Source organism: Pseudorasbora parva, chromosome 9 (genome assembly GCF_024679245.1).
Source record: "Pseudorasbora parva isolate DD20220531a chromosome 9, ASM2467924v1, whole genome shotgun sequence".
Lineage (NCBI taxonomy): Eukaryota > Metazoa > Chordata > Actinopteri > Cypriniformes > Gobionidae > Pseudorasbora > Pseudorasbora parva.
Genome location: NC_090180.1, coordinates 5,239,251 through 5,260,126, shown reverse-complemented (window position 1 = coordinate 5,260,126; position 20,876 = coordinate 5,239,251). Strand labels below are relative to the sequence as shown.

Here is a 20,876-nt window from a genome sequence, read left to right as displayed (position 1 = left end):
CCAAACTCAGTATCGACTGGCCACAGGAAGAGGTGGAAGTCCAGCCTGTGAGCAGGTTGGATGGACGCTTCTTCAAAAAGCGTGCTCAGCCGCCACGCAGGGGCTTGCCGTTTTTCCCGGATTTGCACAATGAGTTGTGCAAATCATGGGGAAAACCATACTCATCGCGCCTATCGACACCCCCAGTTCTTGACTTCGGGTGTGTCGTGGGTGCGGCTGAGGCTGGTTATGGGACGCTGCCTCGCGTCGAGGAGGCACTAGCGAGCTATCTGTCTCCCGAGGCAGCAGCGTCCCTGAAAGCCCCTGTCCTGCCCACCAAGCCATGCAGGGACACGTCGTCCCTGGTGGGCAGGGCTTATCGAGCGGCCGGTAGAGCTGGTAGTTGCCTGCACACCATGGCGGTACTGCAGGCATACCAAGCTGAGCTCCTCAAAGAGCTCGATGAGGGAGAGGGTCCGTCTCCGGACGATATTACAGAGCTGCGGAAAGCTACCGACTTGTCTCTCCGCGTCACCAAAGAGACGGCCCGTGCTATCGGCCGCTTTATGGCTGGCATGGTGTGCGTGGAGAGGCACCTTTGGTTAAACCTGTCGGGGATGAAGGAGAAGGAGAAATCCTTCCTTCTGGATTCCCCGATAGCTCCTGTGGGTCTCTTCGGCGACGCAGTCAATAGCGTTGTCGAGAGATTCCAGGAGGTGAGGAAACAGTCGGCGGCTTTCCGGCAGTATCTCCCTCGCCGCCAGGGGCCTCCTGTAGCCAGCAGGGAGGTCTCTGGTGGCCAGTCCCGGCCCTCCACCAGCGCCCACAGACAGGCGCAAAAGGAGAGCGTCGCTTCCCGCGCCCCTCCCGAGGGAGCCTGGCAAAGGAGGCGACGTTCTCGCCAGAAGTCTTCTAAGCCGAAGGGCGACTTGAGGGAAGTCCTTCAGGCGAAGAAGGCTTCTGGCAAGCGGTCCTAGCTGCGGCGGGATCGCTCAGAGCTGGCCCTCCCGGGGGCGGACGACCGAGGTCGTTCCGAGCCCGCAGCTCTGGGGAAATCGATGTTGTGTTCCCGCCGTTAACAACGCTTCGGGCCTCATCGTTTTCCCGCGTACGTGCGCTGTCCCAGCCGCCTCGAAATCGACCTGCGGCGGGGCAGCGAATGCGTGCGCACACCGAAAATCCTCCCCGACTAAGCTCTGCCGGGTGGCCGCTTCAGGGGGTCGGGCAGGGGGTTCGGTGGGTACCAGAGACCAGCCTCGAGAGGCTGGTTCCCCTAGTAGAATATATCGGCGCATGGATGTGGCTCCCGAATATTTCTGCTTGGGTCCTGAGTACAGTGGGAAGGGGGTACAGATTGCAGTTCAGAGTTCCACCACCGAAGTTCAGCGGGGTGGTCTGGACTGTGGTCCCCCCGGCCCAGAGGCAGGTTATGGAACAAGAAGTACAGTCTCTGCTGGTCAAGGGGGCGATAGAAAAGATCCCTCCGCCAGACAGGGAGTCGGGCTTTTACAGCCGTTATTTCATTGTTCCCAAAAAGGGTGGAGGCTTACGTCCAATATTAGATCTGAGGTACTTGAATCGGTCTCTGAGGAGATTCAGGTTCAAGATGCTCACAATTCAAATGATCGTGAATCTGATCCAGTTCGAGGACTGGTTCGTCACGATAGATCTAAAGGACGCATACTTTCATGTCTCCATCCTTCCTGCCCACAGGAAGTTCCTGAGGTTCGCTTTCGGGGGCGAAGCGTACCAATATCGGGTGCTTCCTTTCGGTCTAGCTCTTTCCCCTCGCACCTTCACGAAGTGCATGGATGCAGCTCTGGCCCCTATGAGGCTGCAGGGCATCCGTGTGCTGAATTACATCGACGACTGGCTCATTATGGCAAAGTCGCGCGAGATGGCGATTCGGCATCGAGATGTCGTTTTAGCCCATCTCAGGTGCTTGGGGCTGAGACTGAACACGGCCAAGAGCGTGTTGATACCCGCCCAGAGGACTACGTTCCTCGGGGTGGTATGGGACTCAACCTCGATGCGAGCGAGCATGTCTCCCGCACGGGTGGGTTCTATACTGGCGGAGGTCTCAAGGGTGAAGCTAGGCCACAGCCGCACTGTGAAGCAGTTTCAGAGACTGCTGGGACTCATGGCAGCAGCATCCAACGTAATTCCCTTGGGTCTGCTATACATGAGGCCCCTCCAGTGGTGGCTAGGAACCAAGGGGTTTTCCTCGAGGGGAAAACCTTTCCGTATGATCAGGGTAACGCGCAGATGCCTTCGTTCCCTCGTTATATGGAAGGATCCGAGGTTCCTGTCCCAGGGGCCTGTGTTAGGAGCGTTATGTTGCAGGAAGATCCTTTCAACAGACGCCTCCCTCACGGGCTGGGGCGCGGTCATGGAAGGCCGGTTCATGAGGGGTTCGTGGGGGCCCCAACATTCCTCCTGGCACATAAATTGCTTGGAAATGTTGGCGGTTTACAAAGCTTTGAGGAGCTTTCTCCCAGACCTTCACGGCCACCATGTCCTGATACGATCCGACAATACGTCGGTGGTATCGTATCTCAATCACCAGGGGGGTCTGAGGTCACGCCCACTATGCAAATTGGCGCTTCAGATCCTCCTGTGGTCCCAGGGGAAACTGTCGTCTCTCAGAGCGATGTATGTCCCAGGGGACCAGAACCAGGGAGCGGATGTCCTGTCGAGGCAGGGGCTGAGGCCCGGGGAGTGGCGGCTCCATCCAGAGGTGGTGGAGGCCATGTGCGAGAGGTTCGGCCCAGTGGAAGTGGATCTGTTTGCTTCCGTAGAAACGACCCACTGCCCACTGTGGTTCAGCCTCAGGCCTCCGGCCCCGTTAGGGCTGGATGCCATGACACAGACGTGGCCGAGGCAGCGTCTGTACGCATTTCCCCCGATCATTCTGCTCCCGGGAGTTCTAGAGCGAGTCCGCCGGGAGGGCATCAGCCTCCTATTAGTGGCACCCCGGTGGCCGTCCCGAGCTTGGTTCTCCGACATTGTGGCACTTCTAGACGGGACCCCGTGGCAGGTCCCTCTGAGGAGGGATTTGCTGTCTCAGGCAGGGGGTGTGATTTTCCACCCCAGGCCAGAGTTGTGGAACCTCTGGGTCTGGCCTCTGAGGGGGCACAGTACCTAGAGGAGGGTCTGCCACAAGAGGTCGTTGAGACCATTCTCAGCTCTAGGGCTCCCTCTACGAGGAAACTGTATAGCCTAAAGTGGAATGTCTTTACTAGCTGGTGTAGAGAAAGGGGGGTGAACCCAGTTGACTGCGCAATCGCTTCAGTACTGGAGTTCCTCCAAGACCGTTTCTCCGCTGGTTTGACCCCATCCACTCTGAAGGTGTATGTGGCAGCCATAGGGGCTTTCCACTCGCCTTTGGAAGGGGGCCCTTTGGGTAGACACCACTTGGTTGTGCGTTTTCTCCGTGGGGCTAGGAGATTGAGGCCTGCGGCTCATCCCAGAGTCCCGGCTTGGGACCTGGCGGTGGTTCTGGAGGGGTTGGCTGAGGCCCCCTTCGAACCATTGGAGTCGGCTGAGGCGAGAAATCTGACCCTGAAGGTAGCATTTCTCCTCGCCATCACTTCTCTGAGGAGAGTGGGGGACCTCCAGGCGTTGGCGGTCACGCCTACTTGCTTGGAGTTTGCCCCGGGCGGGGTGAAGGCTATCTTGCATCCCAGACCGGGCTACGTGCCCAAGGTCCCTTCTTCAGGGATGGGGTCGGTATTTCTTCAGGCTTTTCATCCTCCGCCTCACGCGACGGCAGAGGAAGCTAGGCTGCACCTGCTCTGCCCGGTTAGGGCATTGAGGATCTATCTAGACAGGTCAGCTCAATGGAGGAAATCGGACCAGCTTCTGGTGTGCTTTGGCCCCCCTAAGAAAGGGTTGCCTGCGGCGAGACAGACTATTAGTAACTGGATCGTGCAGACGATAGCCACGGCTTATCGGGTGCGCAATATGCCTTCACCCATGGCCGTGAGGGCTCACTCTACGAGGGGCTTGGCCTCCTCGGTGGCCCTCCTTTCGGGAGCCTCACTTATTGAGATTTGTGAGGCGGCGGGTTGGGCTAATCCACACACCTTTATAAGATTTTATAAGCTGGACCTCCCGGCTACGCCGGGTGCTAGAGTGCTTGCGTCCTGAGTGTGCCTGGGATCCAGCTTCACACCAGGATGGGCGTGTCTCGGTGTGGCATAGTGGGTATTGACGTTCCCAGAGTGTCGTCACTCGACGACGCAGTGTTGAGTTCCCTCGATATAGGGAACGTCTCGGGTTACTATTGTAACCCTTGTTCCCTGAGAGGGAACGAGACACTGCGTCTCGTCGCCACACCTACACGTAGAGCGCTCGCTTCATCGCAAAGGCTGTCTGTTGTTTGGGGCGGCGCCTTCTTATAGCTTCCGCGTACGCCGTCGCCGGTTACGTCACGACGTTGCACCAATCGGATTGGTGGCTGATTTCATTCATACTTCAGAGCCGTCACGCTGGGGGCGTTCCCAGAGTGTCGTCACTCGACGACGCAGTGTCTCGTTCCCTCTCAGGGAACAAGGGTTACAATAGTAACCCGAGACGTTTTTCAGCACGACCTGGCACCTGCTCACAGTGCCAAAACCACTGGTAAATGGTTCACTGACCATGGTATTACTGTGCTCAATTGGCCTGCCAACTCTCCTGACCTGAACCCCATAGAGAATCTGTGGGATATTGTGAAGAGAAAGTTGAGACGCAAGACCCGACTCTCTGGATGAGCTTGCGGCCGCTATCGAAGCATCCTGGGCCTCCATAACACCTCAGCAGTGCCACAGGCTGATCGCCTCCATGCCACGCCGCATTGAAGCAGTCATTTCTGCAAAAGGATTCCCGACCAAGTATTGAGTGCATAACTGAACATAATTATTTGAAGGTTGACTTTTTTTGTAATAAAACACTATTCTTTTATTGGTCGGATGAAATATGCTAATTTTTTGAGTTTATTTATTTATTTTGGACAAATGGAGATTTTGAGAATTTTGGGTTTTCATTAACTGTATGCCAAAATCATCAGTATTAAAACAATAAAAGACCTGAAATATTTCAGTTGGTGTGCAATGAATCTAAAATATATGAAACTTTCATTTTTATCATTACATTATGGAAAATAATGAACTTTTTCACAATATGCTAATGTTTTGAGAAGGACCTGTATAATGAATCTTTTATCAGAACCTGAGAATAATGTTTTCTTATGCCACACTTATGTAAAAATATGTACTGCCCTCTACTGTACGTAACTGAAGCTACACTTTAGTAGTTCTTTTTATGAAGTGTTGTGAATGAATTGCATATTTCCTCTGTATTTGAATTTACAGGTTACGGACATGATGCAAAAAGCTCTCTTTGATTTTTTAAAACACAGATTTGAAGGAAGGTATGGTACACATGATTAGGAAGTTAATAGACTATATTGAAAAAGGAATATTTGCTATTAATTGTGTGTAGTCAAATAGTGTTGTTTTTAATATATAAATCCATCATTAGAATAACTATCACCCGGGTGACGGCAGATATTGCACTTGCCAAGCGGTCGATCCTCAACAACCCCAGCAAGCACGCCATAATGGATCGCTCCAACACCCGCTCGAGTTTAGGTAAGCAGTACTGCGTCTTTTCTTAGTGTTTTATGTCATTCCATACCAATTGCATAATATATTGTAAATGTATTGACTTGAGATATTAAATCAGTCTTATTCAGAAACAGAGAGTCTAGAAATGATTTATTAGTCATTGAACCCAAAAAAATGCATAGACTTCAGCTCATGTATTGATAAAGCTGATTAATAATTAACAACAATTTCTTATCACTGAGATAAAATGACCAGAGCTTGATAGTAAACGGGGAAAAAACTGTATTTTTGTCCTAATTTGAGGTAATAATGTCATATTTTAAAACAAGGTGCAATTACATGATAAGCAAAACTGCACAAAATATTATTCACTTATTTTCAGAGAATATATCTTGACTTTAGTTTATATTACCGGTAAGTTGTTTTGTCTTTTTTAAGCATAACCTGTAATTTAGTGTGGTAATTTAAACTTAATTCAGGATATATTATGTGCTTATACGTCTTACACTTTTTCTTTTTTTTTTTATCAAGTATTTATTTATTTGGTTTTATTTTTTAATATTTGGAAAATGAGACATCATACTGATTAATAAAAAAAAATGTTTAGAAAAAAATGATCTCACTGAAAAACTCCCACAGCTTTTAAATTCTTGCAATTTTCACAACACAACGTTTTAAGAAGCCGTTTAACATGAGTGGGTGTGTTTTCTCACCAAGTGTGCATCTGAGGTGTGTAGCTAGCATTGTTAAGGGGATCTGATTGGCTCTCTCCACTCTGTCCCTCATTTTGCTGTCTTACCTCAGACGCCGCGGGTATGTATTACAGCCGTAGCCTGTCTATGTTCCCCAACTCATTCCTGTTGGTGTCAGAACTGCTTTACCTATTAGAGAACACTATAAGTGTCAAAGAACCCTGATACTTTTAGTGAAGGTCACTGCTTCGGCTTGTGTTAGACACAGTAACCACAAAATCTCCATAATTTGTGCAGAATTTTATTGGTAAAACAAATGCAAGCCAAAGTATTCAATGTATGTGTAAGAGCAAGTTTTGCACTGCTTAATTAGTCATTTTTGTATTGTTTTTCTGAAAAAAATATCTAAATATCTTTAAACCAAGATTAATCATTTTCTTCCTGATTTACTTTTTTCCCCTCTCAGTGGAGTAAGAAAAATCTTGGTCACACTTTATATTAGGTAGGCTTAACTACTATGTACTTACATCAAAAAATAAGTACAATGTACTCATTGTGTTCATATTGTATTGCAAAACACTTTTGCTGATATTGAGGTGAGTTATAGGTAAAGTTAGGGACAGGTGTGGTGGTGTGGGTCAGTTTAAGGGTAAAGTTAGGGACAGGTGTGGTGGTGTGGGTCAGTTTAAGGGTAAAGTTAGGGTCAGGTGTGGTGGTGTGGGTCAGTTTAAGGGTAAAGTTAGGGACAGGTGTGGTGGTGTGGGTCAGTTTAAGGGTAAAGTTAGGGACAGGTGTGGTGGTGTGGGTCAGTTTAAGGGTAAAGTTAGGGTCAGGTGTGGTGGTGTGGGTTAGTTTAAGGGTAAAGTTAGGGACAGGTGTGGTGGTGTGGGTCAGTTTAAGGGTAAAGTTAGGGTCAGGTGTGGTGGTGTGGGTCAGTTTAAGGGTAAAGTTAGGGTCAGGTGTGGTGGTGTGGGTCAGTTTAAGGGTAAAGTTAGGGACAGGTGTGGTGGTGTGGGTCAGTTTAAGGGTAAAGTTAGGGACAGGTGTGGTGGTGTGGGTTAGTTTAAGGGTAAAGTTAGGGTCAGGTGTGGTGGTGTGGGTTAGTTTAAGGGTAAAGTTAGGGACAGGTGTGGTGGTGTGGGTTAGTTTAAGGGTAAAGTTAGGGACAGGTGTGGTGGTGTGGGTTAGTTTAAGGGTAAAGTTAGGGACAGGTGTGGTGGTGTGGGTCAGTTTAAGGGTAAAGTTAGGGTCAGGTGTGGTGGTGTGGGTTAGTTTAAGGGTAAAGTTAGGGACAGGTGAGGTGGTGTGGGTTAGTTTAAGGGTAAAGTTAGGGACAGGTGTGGTGGTGTGGGTTAGTTTAAGGGTAAAGTTAGGGTCAGGTGTGGTGGTGTGGGTTAGTTTAAGGGTAAAGTTAGGGACAGGTGAGGTGGTGTGGGTTAGTTTAAGGGTAAAGTTAGGGACAGGTGTGGTGGTGTGGGTTAGTTTAAGGATAAAGTTAGGGTCAGGTGTGGTGGTGTGGGTTAGTTTAAGGGTAAAGTTAGGGACAGGTGTGGTGGTGTGGGTTAGTTTAAGGGTAAAGTTAGGGACAGGTGTGGTGGTGTGGGTTAGTTTAAGGGTAAAGTTAGGGACAGGTGTGGTGGTGTGGGTTAGTTTAAGGGTAAAGTTAGGGACAGGTGAGGTGGTGTGGGGTAGTTTAAGGGTAAAGTTAGGGTCAGGTGTGGTGGTGTGGGTTAGTTTAAGGGTAAAGTTAGGGTCAGGTGTGGTGGTGTGGGTTAGTTTAAGGGTAAAGTTAGAGACAGGTGTCAACTGTGTAATTATAAATGTAACTACATAAATTAATTACAGATATAATTACATGCAGGTAATTTTTAAAATGTAAGTACAATGTAAAAACATGTATGTACACAATAAGTACATTATATCAAATTATTAATTTAAATGTTAGTACATAGTAGTTAAGGCCACCTAATATAACGTGGGTTTTTGATATTTTTTTTCCTGGAAACAATATAAAACTACTGATTAAGAAAATGATTTTTGCAGTGTGTTGTGAAAGATAATGATCACAATGTAAGTTGATTTTAAACTCGCTTTGCTCAATTCGGAGCAAAGAGCAAGTTTTAAACCCTCATTGTTCTGTTACTTCCTGTGGATGAGGAACTGTTCTGTCAGCATATTCGGATCATCTCTATTTTCAAAGATTTATTGCATGACCTGTGTATGGAATGTTTTTTTGTTTTAAAGGTTTAGGACTTTCACCTATTCGCCTTTCTTCAGTTCTAAAACTTCATGAAATGGCACAAAAGAAGCTTTATTTCTTCTTTACTCAACTTTTAACACATTAGTGGAACAGGACATAAAAAAGCTTCCCATCTCATTGCATTTTAAGTGCTTTTGGCTGTGTTTCAGCAGATTTGTACATTGGTTGAATAATATTTTATGAAGATGTCACATATAAGGATATTTAGGTTGCCCAAAGACTAGCCTCATTTATATCTTTATCTGTTCATACAGCCCAAATCCAAGGGGAGGTTGAGAGAATTTTTGAGTTGGCCCGCAGCCTACAGCTTGTGGTTCTGGATGCCGACACCATTAACCACCCTCTTCAACTAAGCAAGACCTCCTTGGCCCCGATCCTGGTGTATGTCAAGATTTCCTCACCTAAGGTCAGAAATGATATTCACAGAACTTTCAAACATTCTCAGAATAATTAATTGCTTACCGATGGAACAGATCAGATAAACACTACTGTTTAAAATATGCAGTCGGTAAGATGTTTTAAAAATGTGTTTGACAGAATTCTCGTAACAATAAGGTCTCATTTGTTAACATTAGTTAATGTATTAATTAAGAGTGAGCTATGTATTTCTTACAACATTCATTAATCTCTGTTGATGTTATTTAATAAAAATAGAGTTGTTCATTGTTTGTTTATGTTAGTTCACGGTGCATCAAAGGGTTAGTTCACCCAAAAATGGAAATTTTGTCATTAATAACTCTATTTTTGATTAATACATTTTTTGCATATGAAAAGTATTGTCGTCGTAGCTTCATAAAATTAAGGTTGAACCACTAGAGTCACATGGACTATTTTAACGATCTCTTTACTACCTTTCTGGGTCTTTAAAAGTGGTAATGGCATTGCTGTTTGTGTTTTGGGGTCAGAGAACTCTCAAAGTAACGTCTTAGGGGTTTGGACTCACATGAGAATGAGGAATTAAATGACAGAATTTTCATTTTTGGGTGAACTAACCCTTTAACAAATACAATTCTAGACTTAAAAAAAATATGAATAAATGTTAAAATAAACATCAACTAAGATTAATAAATGCTGTAGAAGTATTATTCATTGTTAGCTCATGTTACCTAATGTAAACAAATGGAACCTTATTGTAAAGTTTTATTGAATTCTCTTCTTCTCGTGCTCATTTCTTCTTATCATTGTTGAAAACAGTTGCACTGCTTAATATTTAAATCTGTGATACTATTTTTCTGGATTTTTTGGTGAATAGAAAATGTACAAGAACAGCATTTATATGAAATAGAAACCTTTTGTAACATTATAAATGTCTTTCCTGTCACTTTTGATCTTTTAATAAGATCTAGGTGATTGAAAGTATATTTTCCATTATCAATTGTTTAAATGTTTAAATGAAGATGCATATTTAATTTCATTTGTATGTTAACATAAATGAATATGTATAAATATGGTTGTATTAGTGCTTAGTTCTCATTGGCTTGAAGATTCACTACATTCTGCGGTAATGATTTATAAAACATTTTATTTTAGGTTTTGAAGAGTTAAATGCCAAAAACAAGACTTATTCAGTGTGAAGAATTATGTTCAACTCTGATTATGAAATAAATAATGTACTAACATAATGTATGTTAATAACAACAACACTTAGTCATCAATTAAATACCTAGACATCAGAAAGAACCTCATTCTACTTTAATTCAGCTTTAACCAGTTCTAGCTGGTCTCTGCCCTTTCCCTAGTTTGGGAAAATGCTCAAAAATGCCATGTTTGCTAGTATGCTCAAGTATAAAGCCACTGGGAGGCAGAAACAAGATTATTCTGTCAGCACAGCAATATCTGATATGGCATTATGTCAGCTTGTTTGATAAACCTGCGGTTGTTCTGATGGCTGCAAAGTTTTTTTTTAATTTATTTCCTTTCAAAGTGCACTACATCACTCAAAATGATAAAACATCTGTCATATGAGCAAGATCTGTCTGTCTGTCACAAGGCTACACAAAGCATGGTTTTCATTCACTGGCCAGAAGCCGATGAATGTATAGCTATTACATTCACATAGAAAACGCTCATTTAAAAGAGAAGTCCAGTTGCACAAAAACACTAACCTTTCTCATGTGACCTAACACCCAGTGTTCTTTCACTCCCCATGCCTCCCACTCATCCTTCCTGTCCCTTTTTCCTTCCTCTTTTCATCTGCTGTTCAGGTTCTCACAAGATTGATAAAGACCAGGGGCAAATCTCAGACCAAACATTTGAATGTCCAGATGGTGGCCGCAGACAAACTGGCCCAGTGTCCTAATGTAAGTGTGCCATCCGTATGCTTAAAACAATTCAAAGATGTTCAAAAGTGTTCTATTTGAATGCTTTAACTCTGTGGTAAAATCAAGCCCTTTTAACTTTACACAATATCCCATAGGAAGGATTTGGAAATCTTTCATGATAAGCTCTACTTTCAGGTTGACATAAACACAAAATGTCACCCTGTTATGCTCCTGATATATAACCTCCAACAAACTATTTTTTTTAGAAAATCAATATGAACACCCACATTTGATAGCCTCCTTTAAACACTGCCCTTATTATACTTCAAGTCTAGCTGGAGGGCCTAATCACAAACTGATCCGATTATCAAAATGTTGCAAAGCAAGGCAGTTGTTGACATAGATTAGCCTCCCAGCAGTGCGGTTGGCTTCATTTCACACATACTTACCCTTGTTGTGACGTCACCATTGGTCTCTCTCTTACAGGAGCTGTTTGATGTCATCTTGGATGAGAACCAGCTGTCAGATGCCTGTGAACACATCGCTGAATACCTGGAGACCTACTGGAAAGCCACACACCCTCCTGAAATGGAACCTGCCAACCCCATGCTGGAGAAACTGGCAGAAAACACACTCCCCACCAGCCCCACACCTGCTAAGGTATGGACACACTCAGGAGATGAAGTACTGAGATTGAGCATTTAATGTGCAGATAGAGCCTACGGATTTCTAGACGAAAATCATTCAAACAACATTCTCAGAAAAACATTTTTGGCCCTGTGGATGTTTACAAAATTGACCCTTATAAAAAAAAAAAAACTTTCACACTCTCGCTAGTTTCTTTTGTCTTAGGACAGTGTAGATATATACACTAGTGTTTAAAAGTTTGGAGTTGATACTTTTCGTTAAATTTGAAAAAAGTCTCGTGTTCACCAAGGCTGCATTTATTTGATAAAAAAATACAGCAATATTGTGAAATGTTATTACAATTTAAAATAACTGTTTTCTATTTTAACGCATTCCTGTGATGGTAAAGCTGTATTTTCTGCATCATTCCCCAGGCTTCAGTGGCACATGATCCTTCAGAAATTATTCTGATATGCTGATTTGGTGCTCCTGAAATATTTCAGATTTTTTTATAAAGAATTTATTAAAAACAATGTGTAACATTAATGTCTTTACTGTCACTTGTGATCAATTGAATGTGCTCTAGCTGAATGCATTCATTAAAAAAAGAAATACTGCTGAGTCTGACCCATAGGATACTACCTTTGAACGTGTTGCCAAGTCCTCAGTTTTCCAGCAAAATTTGGGCTACTTAAATACCGTTGCTGTGGGCTGACGTGACCACAATGATGTAATATTTAACCCCTGGAATGCAAATTTTAGCCGGTTAACCCCGCCGAACAATGCAGATTTTACCCCCCAGAATGCGGGGGACCCCTCCTGAAAAGCGTTCGGGCTTGTTTTCGGTTAGTTTTGAGTAGCAATTGGGCTAGTTTGTACATGGGACCCTGTGTACATATATTAAATATATGCAATCTCCTATTATGCATTCTGTAGCGTTCTGTAATAAAATGTCAGACTCCTTTGTCTTATCTCTTTGCTGACATTTTATGTATTCTAAATACACACAATTAAATATTTTTACAATTTACCAAATGCCATTTAAAAATTACAGACCATTTTCTTTATTTTCCTTACACATCACATATTTTATCCCAAGTATGCTCTATGTTCTTAGCTCTATACTTTGTTGTGTTATATATATACATACACTAAATATTTTAAAAAATGTGTTTACTCATTGGTTCTTCTGTGCAAGTCCTAAATTATGACTGCTTGGAAACATCTGCAGGCTCCATAAAGTCTTTTTGAAATATTTCTTAATGGTGTTTCGTTCTGTGACATTTTCAATTCCCTCCCTACCTCTTACTAAACTCTCTTGGACATTTAAAGAAGACTTGATCTTAAAGGCCCTTCGGTGAGTGAGATGGTGGTCTCTGAGGTAAAATGCCTTTAGTGTCAGTACCTACTAGTTTGTTCTACTGATTCGTATTAGTGATAGCTTATTAGGTGTAGTAAGTAAACTGTATAGTCGAGCAGAATAGTGCCATTTTTGTAGTTTAGTGTAGTTGCATAAGACTAAACAAGCAGTTGGTTGCTTGTAGTTTTTATGAGGCTATTATTTGGTTTTACATGGGGGTTTACCTAGGAATTTTGTGAAACTGCTACATATTTCAATAAATGATTCGTCGTAATGTCTGAATAATTTGTTTACTGGTAGGCCTGTAGTCAGTAAGCGTAAGGCTGACGGATCTAGATTTTGACGCGATCGACCCGGGTTCGAATCCACTTAGAGCAAATAGCCGCTGCCTGACTTTTAATAGTAACTTTCCCCAACACTGCTAGGTAGACACTTCTATCCTCAGTGAATTGCATTAAAGGTATATATTTAATCAAGCCCATGACTTAGGCATTGCTAGTTTCATGCTCTACTGTATTCTGTTATCTGTTGCTTCATTATCAAGGACATTTTAATTCTAGAGAGCATCTAAATAGAAAAAAAATCCTTAATATAGAGTGCAGTAGTTACAGTCAAACCAAAAATGATTCAGACACCAGATATATATTTTACTAGTGTGTGCAGGTCACTATAGTTCATTTCTGTAAGTGAGGATAGCAAGATAACATTATACCCAAAACTTCTTTATACAGTGACTACCAGTAACATTTATACAAATATGGGACCAAAATGATTCAGACACTTTGACCTGAGCATGTTTGACTGAAGGTTTTTTATTTTTATGGAACATTTAACACCACAGACTGAACAAAATGAAGCATTGCTTGGTCATTGGTTGACTTAAATTGGTATTCTCCAATTGTATAGTTACATTTAACAGCTAATTGGTTGGTTGTAATCCAGACTATTACATCCCTTTCTATCAAAGTTATCTGACATTATCGAGATGAATTTGTTCTGACATAGTTTGTCATATTTTATGACCATTTTCTAAACTATAGCGAATAAACTGTGATGATGTGAGAAAATCAAAACCAAACCAACCAGCTATAAGGTGAATCACCACATTACAAACTTTGATTTGAAGCAAAAAAGTATTTAAAAATCAGACTCCTTCATGGTAGCAGACGTTTGCAAAAAGACACATTTTGTTTCAAATCAGCAGTAATGTAGTTTTTCACCAGGAATTCCACAGTTCAGCATGCATATTTTAAAAAATATGTTTAAATAATGCAGACTGGTGGCTTTAACAAAAGCATATTCCCTCATCTCAAACCTCACAGTAGGTCTGTCAGTATGTTTAAAGGTCATCGTTAAAAATCAATTCCCTATGGAGAAAATAAATGGAACATGTTTTGGTCTGTTTCTTTTCTAAATGGCCTCAAAGCTAACAGGCATGTCTAAACTCCACAACGCTCTCATTTTCATTTGTTGTATCCCATATACAGGACGAACAGAAAAGCAAGAAGACGGCCGCCACCAAGAGAAAAGGATTTCAAGAGAATCAGCAGGAGCATCTGCCCCAGGCTCAGGAGACGCGAGAGGAGGAGGAGGAGGAAGAAGAAGAGGAAGTACAGGAGGAGGCCGAGGAGGAGGAGAGGCTACTTCGTAGCGAGCCAAAGAGACACAGCCATCACCATCACCACCATCATCATCATCACAACCGCTCCAGCACTAGCAGACCAACCGAGCCCCAAAACAAACACCAGCATCCCACTAAAGACGCTTCGTACCCGGAGCCCAGGAGCAGGCGCGCTCTCCCGGTCGAGGGCGAGCCGGACCAAAGCGAGGTCTACCACAACAGGACTACAACTCAAAGGGATCATAACCACCACCATCACAATCATCACCATCGACATCACCACCACCGTCGCGGAGGAACCACGGACATTCAGCCGGATTATTCCCACCACGGGCAGCAGGACTATGAGCTGGAGCACAATGAGCACAACAGGCAACAGAGACAGCCGATTCAGCTGCGCTCGCACCAACAATCACACCACTACGCTCACCCACACCACAACCACTATCACTACCAGGGACGGGAGCGGGACAGGGAGAGGGACAGGTGTGTGGAGACGGAGGAGTGGACTGAAGACATGTACATTCATCGCTGAGGTGGACGCTGTTTTAAAGGGTTAGTTCACCCAAAAATGAAAAATTCTCTCAATAATTACTTACACTAATGTCGTTGGACATCCCTAAAAACCTCCATTCATCTTCAGAACGCAAATGAAGATATTTTTGTTGAAATCCGATGGCTCAGAAAGGCCTTCATTGACACCAATGTCATTTCCTCTCTCAAGACCCATAAAGGCACTAAAGACGTCGTTACAAAGCCCATCTCACTACAGTGGCTCTACAATCATTATATGAAGACACGAGAATAGTTTTTGTGCGCAAAATAAATAAATAATGACTTATATAGTGATGGGCCGATTTCAAAAGTTTCGAACGTTATGAATCAGTGAATGGATTCATGATTCGGATCGCGTCTCAAACTGCTATCACGTGACATTGGCGATCCGAATCATGAATCGATTCACTGATTCATAACGTTCTGAAATCGGCCCATCACTATATAAGTCGTTATTTAGTTGTTGTTGTTTTTGCGCACAAAGGTCTTACAGGTGTCAAACGACATTAGGTTAAGTAATTATTGACAGAATTGTCATTTTTGGGTGAACTAACCCTTTAATGCTGCTATGTGAAATGCTGACTACCGTGTACTCAGGACAACATGGTTTCTCTTTCTTTATCCGTTCTGCTGCGTTATTGCCTACTTTGGTCGACATCTAACTTTCCTTGATTTTGAGTCTTTCTTTCGTGTAATTCTGTTTCCTTGGCTTTATGTGCCTCTTGCTATCAGGCTTGTGATTATCATATTTTTTAAAATAATTTCAGCACATTTGGTCCTTCCATTCCCAATTGTTTGGTTCCATCCTTGCTTGATATTTCCCCTGTTGTTAGCGATCAGATACACCTTTTTTTCAAATTATTTCATGAAACGAACATATGCAAACTGTCGTACCCATCTCTTATCCATCTTTATTTGTCACCCCTGAGAAAGATAACTTTTTTTTAGTTTCTGTGTCTTTTTTTATTTAAAATGGGTCTTTTGAGGGACATGTGCTGCTACACTAGTGATAGGGATGAAAATATTAAGAAAATAATGTTTTAAGATGGTAACAAGAAGTATTAGCATTTACCCACAAATAAGCTGTATGAAAATGAATTATGGGTTAACTTTGTGCTGCCATTGGCTGCATTACAATTAGACTAAAGACTAAACTGGTTGTCTTGGGCTTCTCATCTCAAATGATTGGAAGGCCAGTTCAACATAATAACAATGACAGTATAGGTCAAATAATTTTTTTTATTCATCTTTTTTTTTTGGGGGACATTTTTACTTGAATGTGCAAGGCTTCCAATTTTTTGCTATACAAAAAAACAATATAACACTTGATATTGCAAATTTAAAATAATTTAATATAATAATCATAGCACAAATAAATTTACTGCACTTTTTTTATTAGTCCAGTTTTTTACCTCTAGGGGCTATTAAATCGAAAGGCTTGCACATTCAGAGAAAATAGCTTGTATTGAAAAATAAGTTTATATTTTTGATGTTATAATACTTTTTTCCGATCCTTACTTAAAACAGAGACAACAAGAAATTGATTTAACTGAAAAGTATAAACTCAACCAATGACGTGTTTGGCAGCAGCACTAGATATTTTTCTGACCAATGGCAGATGTGGGGGGTGATGTGTTCAAGAAGTTTGAAAAGTCATTATTTGTGCAATTCCATTTGCTGACACTAAGGGGCCGTTTACACGATACCATTTTGGCCGTTCATTTACACGACAATAGCTGCGTTTCCATTACATATTTATGCAAAACTTTTGCGATATTTTCTAAACGTCAATTAAAAACTATTGCGAAATGACGGCGTTTCCATTTACCAATGTTATGCTTTTTTTTTTCTCTCTCGCAATGTCATTAAAAAAATGATGCTAATGTATGTTGGTAGGTTTACTTGTTTCCCAGCCACCGCATTAGCCATTATTTTTAATCGAAGGTGAAGCAGGCGTGACATCCAAGCATTAATGGCAAGGGAAGCCCCTTATACTTGAGCGGCAACTTATGAGGTGTTTATGGGTATTATTCCCTCATATATGCTTCAATGTCTTAATGATCATTTGTGGCATTTCTTTGTTGTTTAGAATCCAGTATTCCTGTAATTCTATTGTCTTTTATGAGTTTAATAAATAACTCGGTCTTGTCTTCAGTCCAAATATACTGCGTCGACTTTAAAGAATGATCGACTTTAACGTACACCAGGTGACCTGTAAATGCGGGGAAAAAAGATTTGGAATTGCCTGAAAATCCACCTCATGCAAGCGTTAAAACTTTTTTGTGATGATTGATAGTTTATGCGAAATTGACGCGACTAATGTTGTTTTGGGGGCCTGAAAACAAGTTTTTGATAATAGATTTTAAAGTGCACGTTTTAGTAGACAATACCGTTATCGTCTCTGTGTAAACAACAAAAACGAAAATTTGTCATGTGCATGTGTATTAAGTGTTCAGTCTATAGGCCTGCAGTGTTTCAAAGTGACATTGGCAACTATTGGCCTGGCATGCATAACAGTGTTTTTTTTTTTTTTTTTTTTTTTTTCGTTTTCACCGATTCATGTGAACGAGGATCGTTTTGACAACATTTTCTACTGTACGCGAGAAACACAAAGGAAAAACTTTTCAGCTTTTAGTACATTGTTGTTGTGTAAACGTTCCCTGAGAGCAATTGCAATCTTAAACTATAATCTGACAGATTACAGATCGACACAGAATAATGTGTGAGATTTTTATTTTCATATTTCAATTTCATGTTGGCTTTAATGTATCCAGGTTCAGTGTTAAGCTAGGCCAGGTTTTGTAGATTCTCATGACAAAAATTAATTCAGTAAATTTCATTCATTCTTTAAGGATAATACAAAGACCTTTAGCTGACCTTTAACATGTTATGTCACGTTAAGTCAACTCTCGAGCCATACGGTGTTCTTTGCTCATGCAAAATTATTGCAAATGAACACTGTTGATGTTTATGAACACATTTTGTTTTTCCATATTTATAATATATACAATGTGATCATTTTTAGCCATTTAGCCAACCAGCAGCATGTATTTATGATTTTCAAAATGTTTGTTTAAATATATACAGTATGTATATCAAATGGATTACATTTTTTTCTTAATCCTAACATTCATGTTCATAAAGTAAAAAGGCACACTCAAATGTCTTGAGTGAAATAAGTACAATGATTATAGAAAACACCTGTTGTACAACAGAATGGTAAAAGTTGTTTCCAGTTAAGTTAAAAATGGAAAGAGAAAGATGGCGATGATTAATATAAGCACTCAGATCTGTACATATTCTTAATGCAACTGGACTTTTATTTACATTTTATACCTTTATGTTTCCTGAGTACTCTATGCATTAGTTTGTGACAACACTATAGCTTGAAAATTGTTTCTATGCATTTGTATATACCTCATAAATGCCTTTGTAGATATTGGATTGATAAAACTGAGTACAGATACTGCTGCACTGTATTATAGATGTACATCTGTATTCAGTTGATCTGACTGTACATTGTCTTTTTTGAAATGTTCCTGAACCAATAATGCACACACGTCGTATTTACCATTTCATGATTTTGTGCATTGTTTTCCCAAATGTGGCTCATGTTTTCACCTGAGAATAAGGTGAATAATTATTAATAAGGTGAGATATTATGAAAGACTATTTTAAACATACATTAAGTATGAATATAAAACTTTAAAAAAAAAAATGTTTTAGAAATGTATGCCCTCTTTGAATAAAGTGGCATTACGACCACTGACAGGTGAAGTGAATAGCACTGATTATCTCTTCATCACGGCTCTTGTTGGTGGGTGGGATATATTAGGCAGCGAGTGAACATTTTGTCCTCAAAGTTGATGTCCCCAAAGAAGCAGGAAAAATGGGCAAGCGTAAGGATTTGAGCGAGTTTGACAAGGGCCAAATTGTGACGGCTAGACGACTGGGTCAGAGCATCTCCAAAACTGCAGCTCTTGTGGGCTGTTCCCGGTCTGCAGTGGTCAGTATCTATCAAAAGTGCTCCAAGGAAGAAACAGTGGAGAACCGGCCACAGGGTCATGGGCGGCCAAGGCTCATTGATGCACGTGGGGAGCGAAGGCTGGCCCGTGTGGTCCGATCAAACAGACGAGCTACCGGAGCTCAAAAAAGTTAATGCTGGTTCTGATAGAAAGGTGTCAGAATACACAGTCCATCAATTTGTTGTGTATGGGGCTGCATAGCCGCAGACCAGTCAGGGTGCCCATGCTGACTCCTGTCCACCGCCGAAAGCACCAACAGTGGCACATGATGAGCATCAGAACTGACCCACGGAGCAATGGAAGAAGTTGGCCTGGTCTGAGGAATCACGTTTTCTTTTACATCATGTGGATGCCCCGGTGTGTGTGTCTCTTACCTGAGAAACACATGGCACCAGGATGCACTATGGGAAGAAGGCAAGCCGGCGGAGGCAGTGTGATGCTTTGGGCAATGTTCTGCTGGGAAACCTTGGGTCCTGCCATCCATGTGGATGTTACTTTGACACGTACCACCTACCTAAACGTTGTTGCAGACCATGAACACCCTTTCATGGAAACAGTATTAACTGATGGCTGTAGCCTCTTTCAGAAGGATCAAACGCACTGTCACAAAGCAAAAATAGTTCAGGAATGGTTTAAGCAGCACAAAAACAAGTTTGAAGTGTTGGCTTGGCCTCAAAATTCCACCAGATCTCAATCCGATCAAGTATCTGTGGGATGTGCTGAACAAACAAGTCAAATCCATGGAGGCCCCACCTCGCAACTTACAGGACTTAAAGGATCTGCTGCTAACATATTGGTGCCAGATAATAAAAAAAGCACACCTTCAGCGGTCTAGTGGAGTCCATGCCTCAACGGGTTAGGGCTATTTTGGCAGCAAAAGGGGACCAACACAATATTAGGAAGGTGGTCATAATGTTATGCCTAATCTGTGTGTGTATATAAATTGAAATTTCAATAAAAAAGGGCAGACATTTCTAAACCTTAAAATTTAAAAGGTTAAATAAATTGTTGTCCAACACTGTCCACATACTCCAAATTCTCCAATGTCAGCTGACCTTATCCTGTTTTTTTTTGGCACTGCATCCCAAAAGATGACACTCTTTTTCAATACTAGCAACCAATTTGGTGGTTCGCTCAAAATAAAACATATTACAGTGTACATATTACAGTTTATTTATTTAAAAACTTCTGAAAACTTGTACAAAAGCCTTAAAGTAGCATCACAGGGATCCATACAGGACAATGCCATACTAAATCAGTGGTTTCCTTTCATGTTGGTTGAAATATTTGAGTCTGATTAGTCATACGCACTATTATGCAGTCCGATTTTTATTTTATTATTTTTGCATAATGACTGATAAACTGCATAATTGACAACTGATTCCTACGTAGCTGCATTTTTCCCCGCACATAAAATTAAATTTGCTGAGTGGCCATGTACAAAGCAGCATAAAGAACAGCCATTATCGCAAAATAAACCTGATGATCTCGGTCATTGTTTATTTTATGATAATGATCGGCTGAGCATGTATAGTATCCCTTACATACAAGTAGTAAGTTTTAGATTATAAAACAGGTCTATTTAGCAATCTCAATGTGGCCGAGCAATGTTTTGTCATCTTTACTATCTGAATGAGCAGTCTCTGTGTTATTATACATGGGATTCTCAAATGTAGGCAATAACCGTCTATTTGAACTTCTGTAGTAAATGTATCCCAGAACACCCAATATGCAGACCACTGCAATAGTGAAGAACACAGCCAAACCGGTTTTGACCCTGTGAGGTTCAGGACCTGTGAAAACAGAGAAGAAAAACCGTGAAACTGATACACTTTATATGAAACTACAATTTTACTATATTACATATAGTAAAACATTTGAGAGAAG

The 20,876-nt window shown here is 41.9% G+C and overlaps 2 protein-coding genes across 5 annotated transcripts in view; one reads left to right on the top strand and one right to left on the bottom strand.

Moving 5' to 3' along the window:
* cacnb2b (calcium channel, voltage-dependent, beta 2b) overlaps window positions 1–18,537 on the top strand; it is a 52,705-nt gene extending 34,168 nt beyond the window's left edge. For both annotated transcript variants that reach the window (XM_067453597.1, XM_067453598.1), the window contains exons 8-13: window positions 5,334–5,392; window positions 5,503–5,612; window positions 8,795–8,946; window positions 10,745–10,840; window positions 11,288–11,461; window positions 14,276–18,537. In XM_067453597.1, coding sequence (XP_067309698.1) covers window positions 5,334–5,392; window positions 5,503–5,612; window positions 8,795–8,946; window positions 10,745–10,840; window positions 11,288–11,461; window positions 14,276–14,944 — 1,260 coding nt within the window. In that variant the 3' untranslated portion in view covers window positions 14,945–18,537. The remainder of the gene's footprint in view (window positions 1–5,333; window positions 5,393–5,502; window positions 5,613–8,794; window positions 8,947–10,744; window positions 10,841–11,287; window positions 11,462–14,275) is intronic.
* The window catches only part of LOC137089973 (macrophage mannose receptor 1-like), a 31,458-nt gene continuing 27,400 nt past the window's right edge, over window positions 16,819–20,876 (bottom strand). For all 3 annotated transcript variants that reach the window (XM_067453593.1, XM_067453595.1, XM_067453594.1), the window contains exon 33: window positions 16,819–20,782. In XM_067453593.1, the coding sequence (XP_067309694.1) occupies window positions 20,568–20,782 (215 nt within the window). In that variant the 3' untranslated portion in view covers window positions 16,819–20,567. The remainder of the gene's footprint in view (window positions 20,783–20,876) is intronic.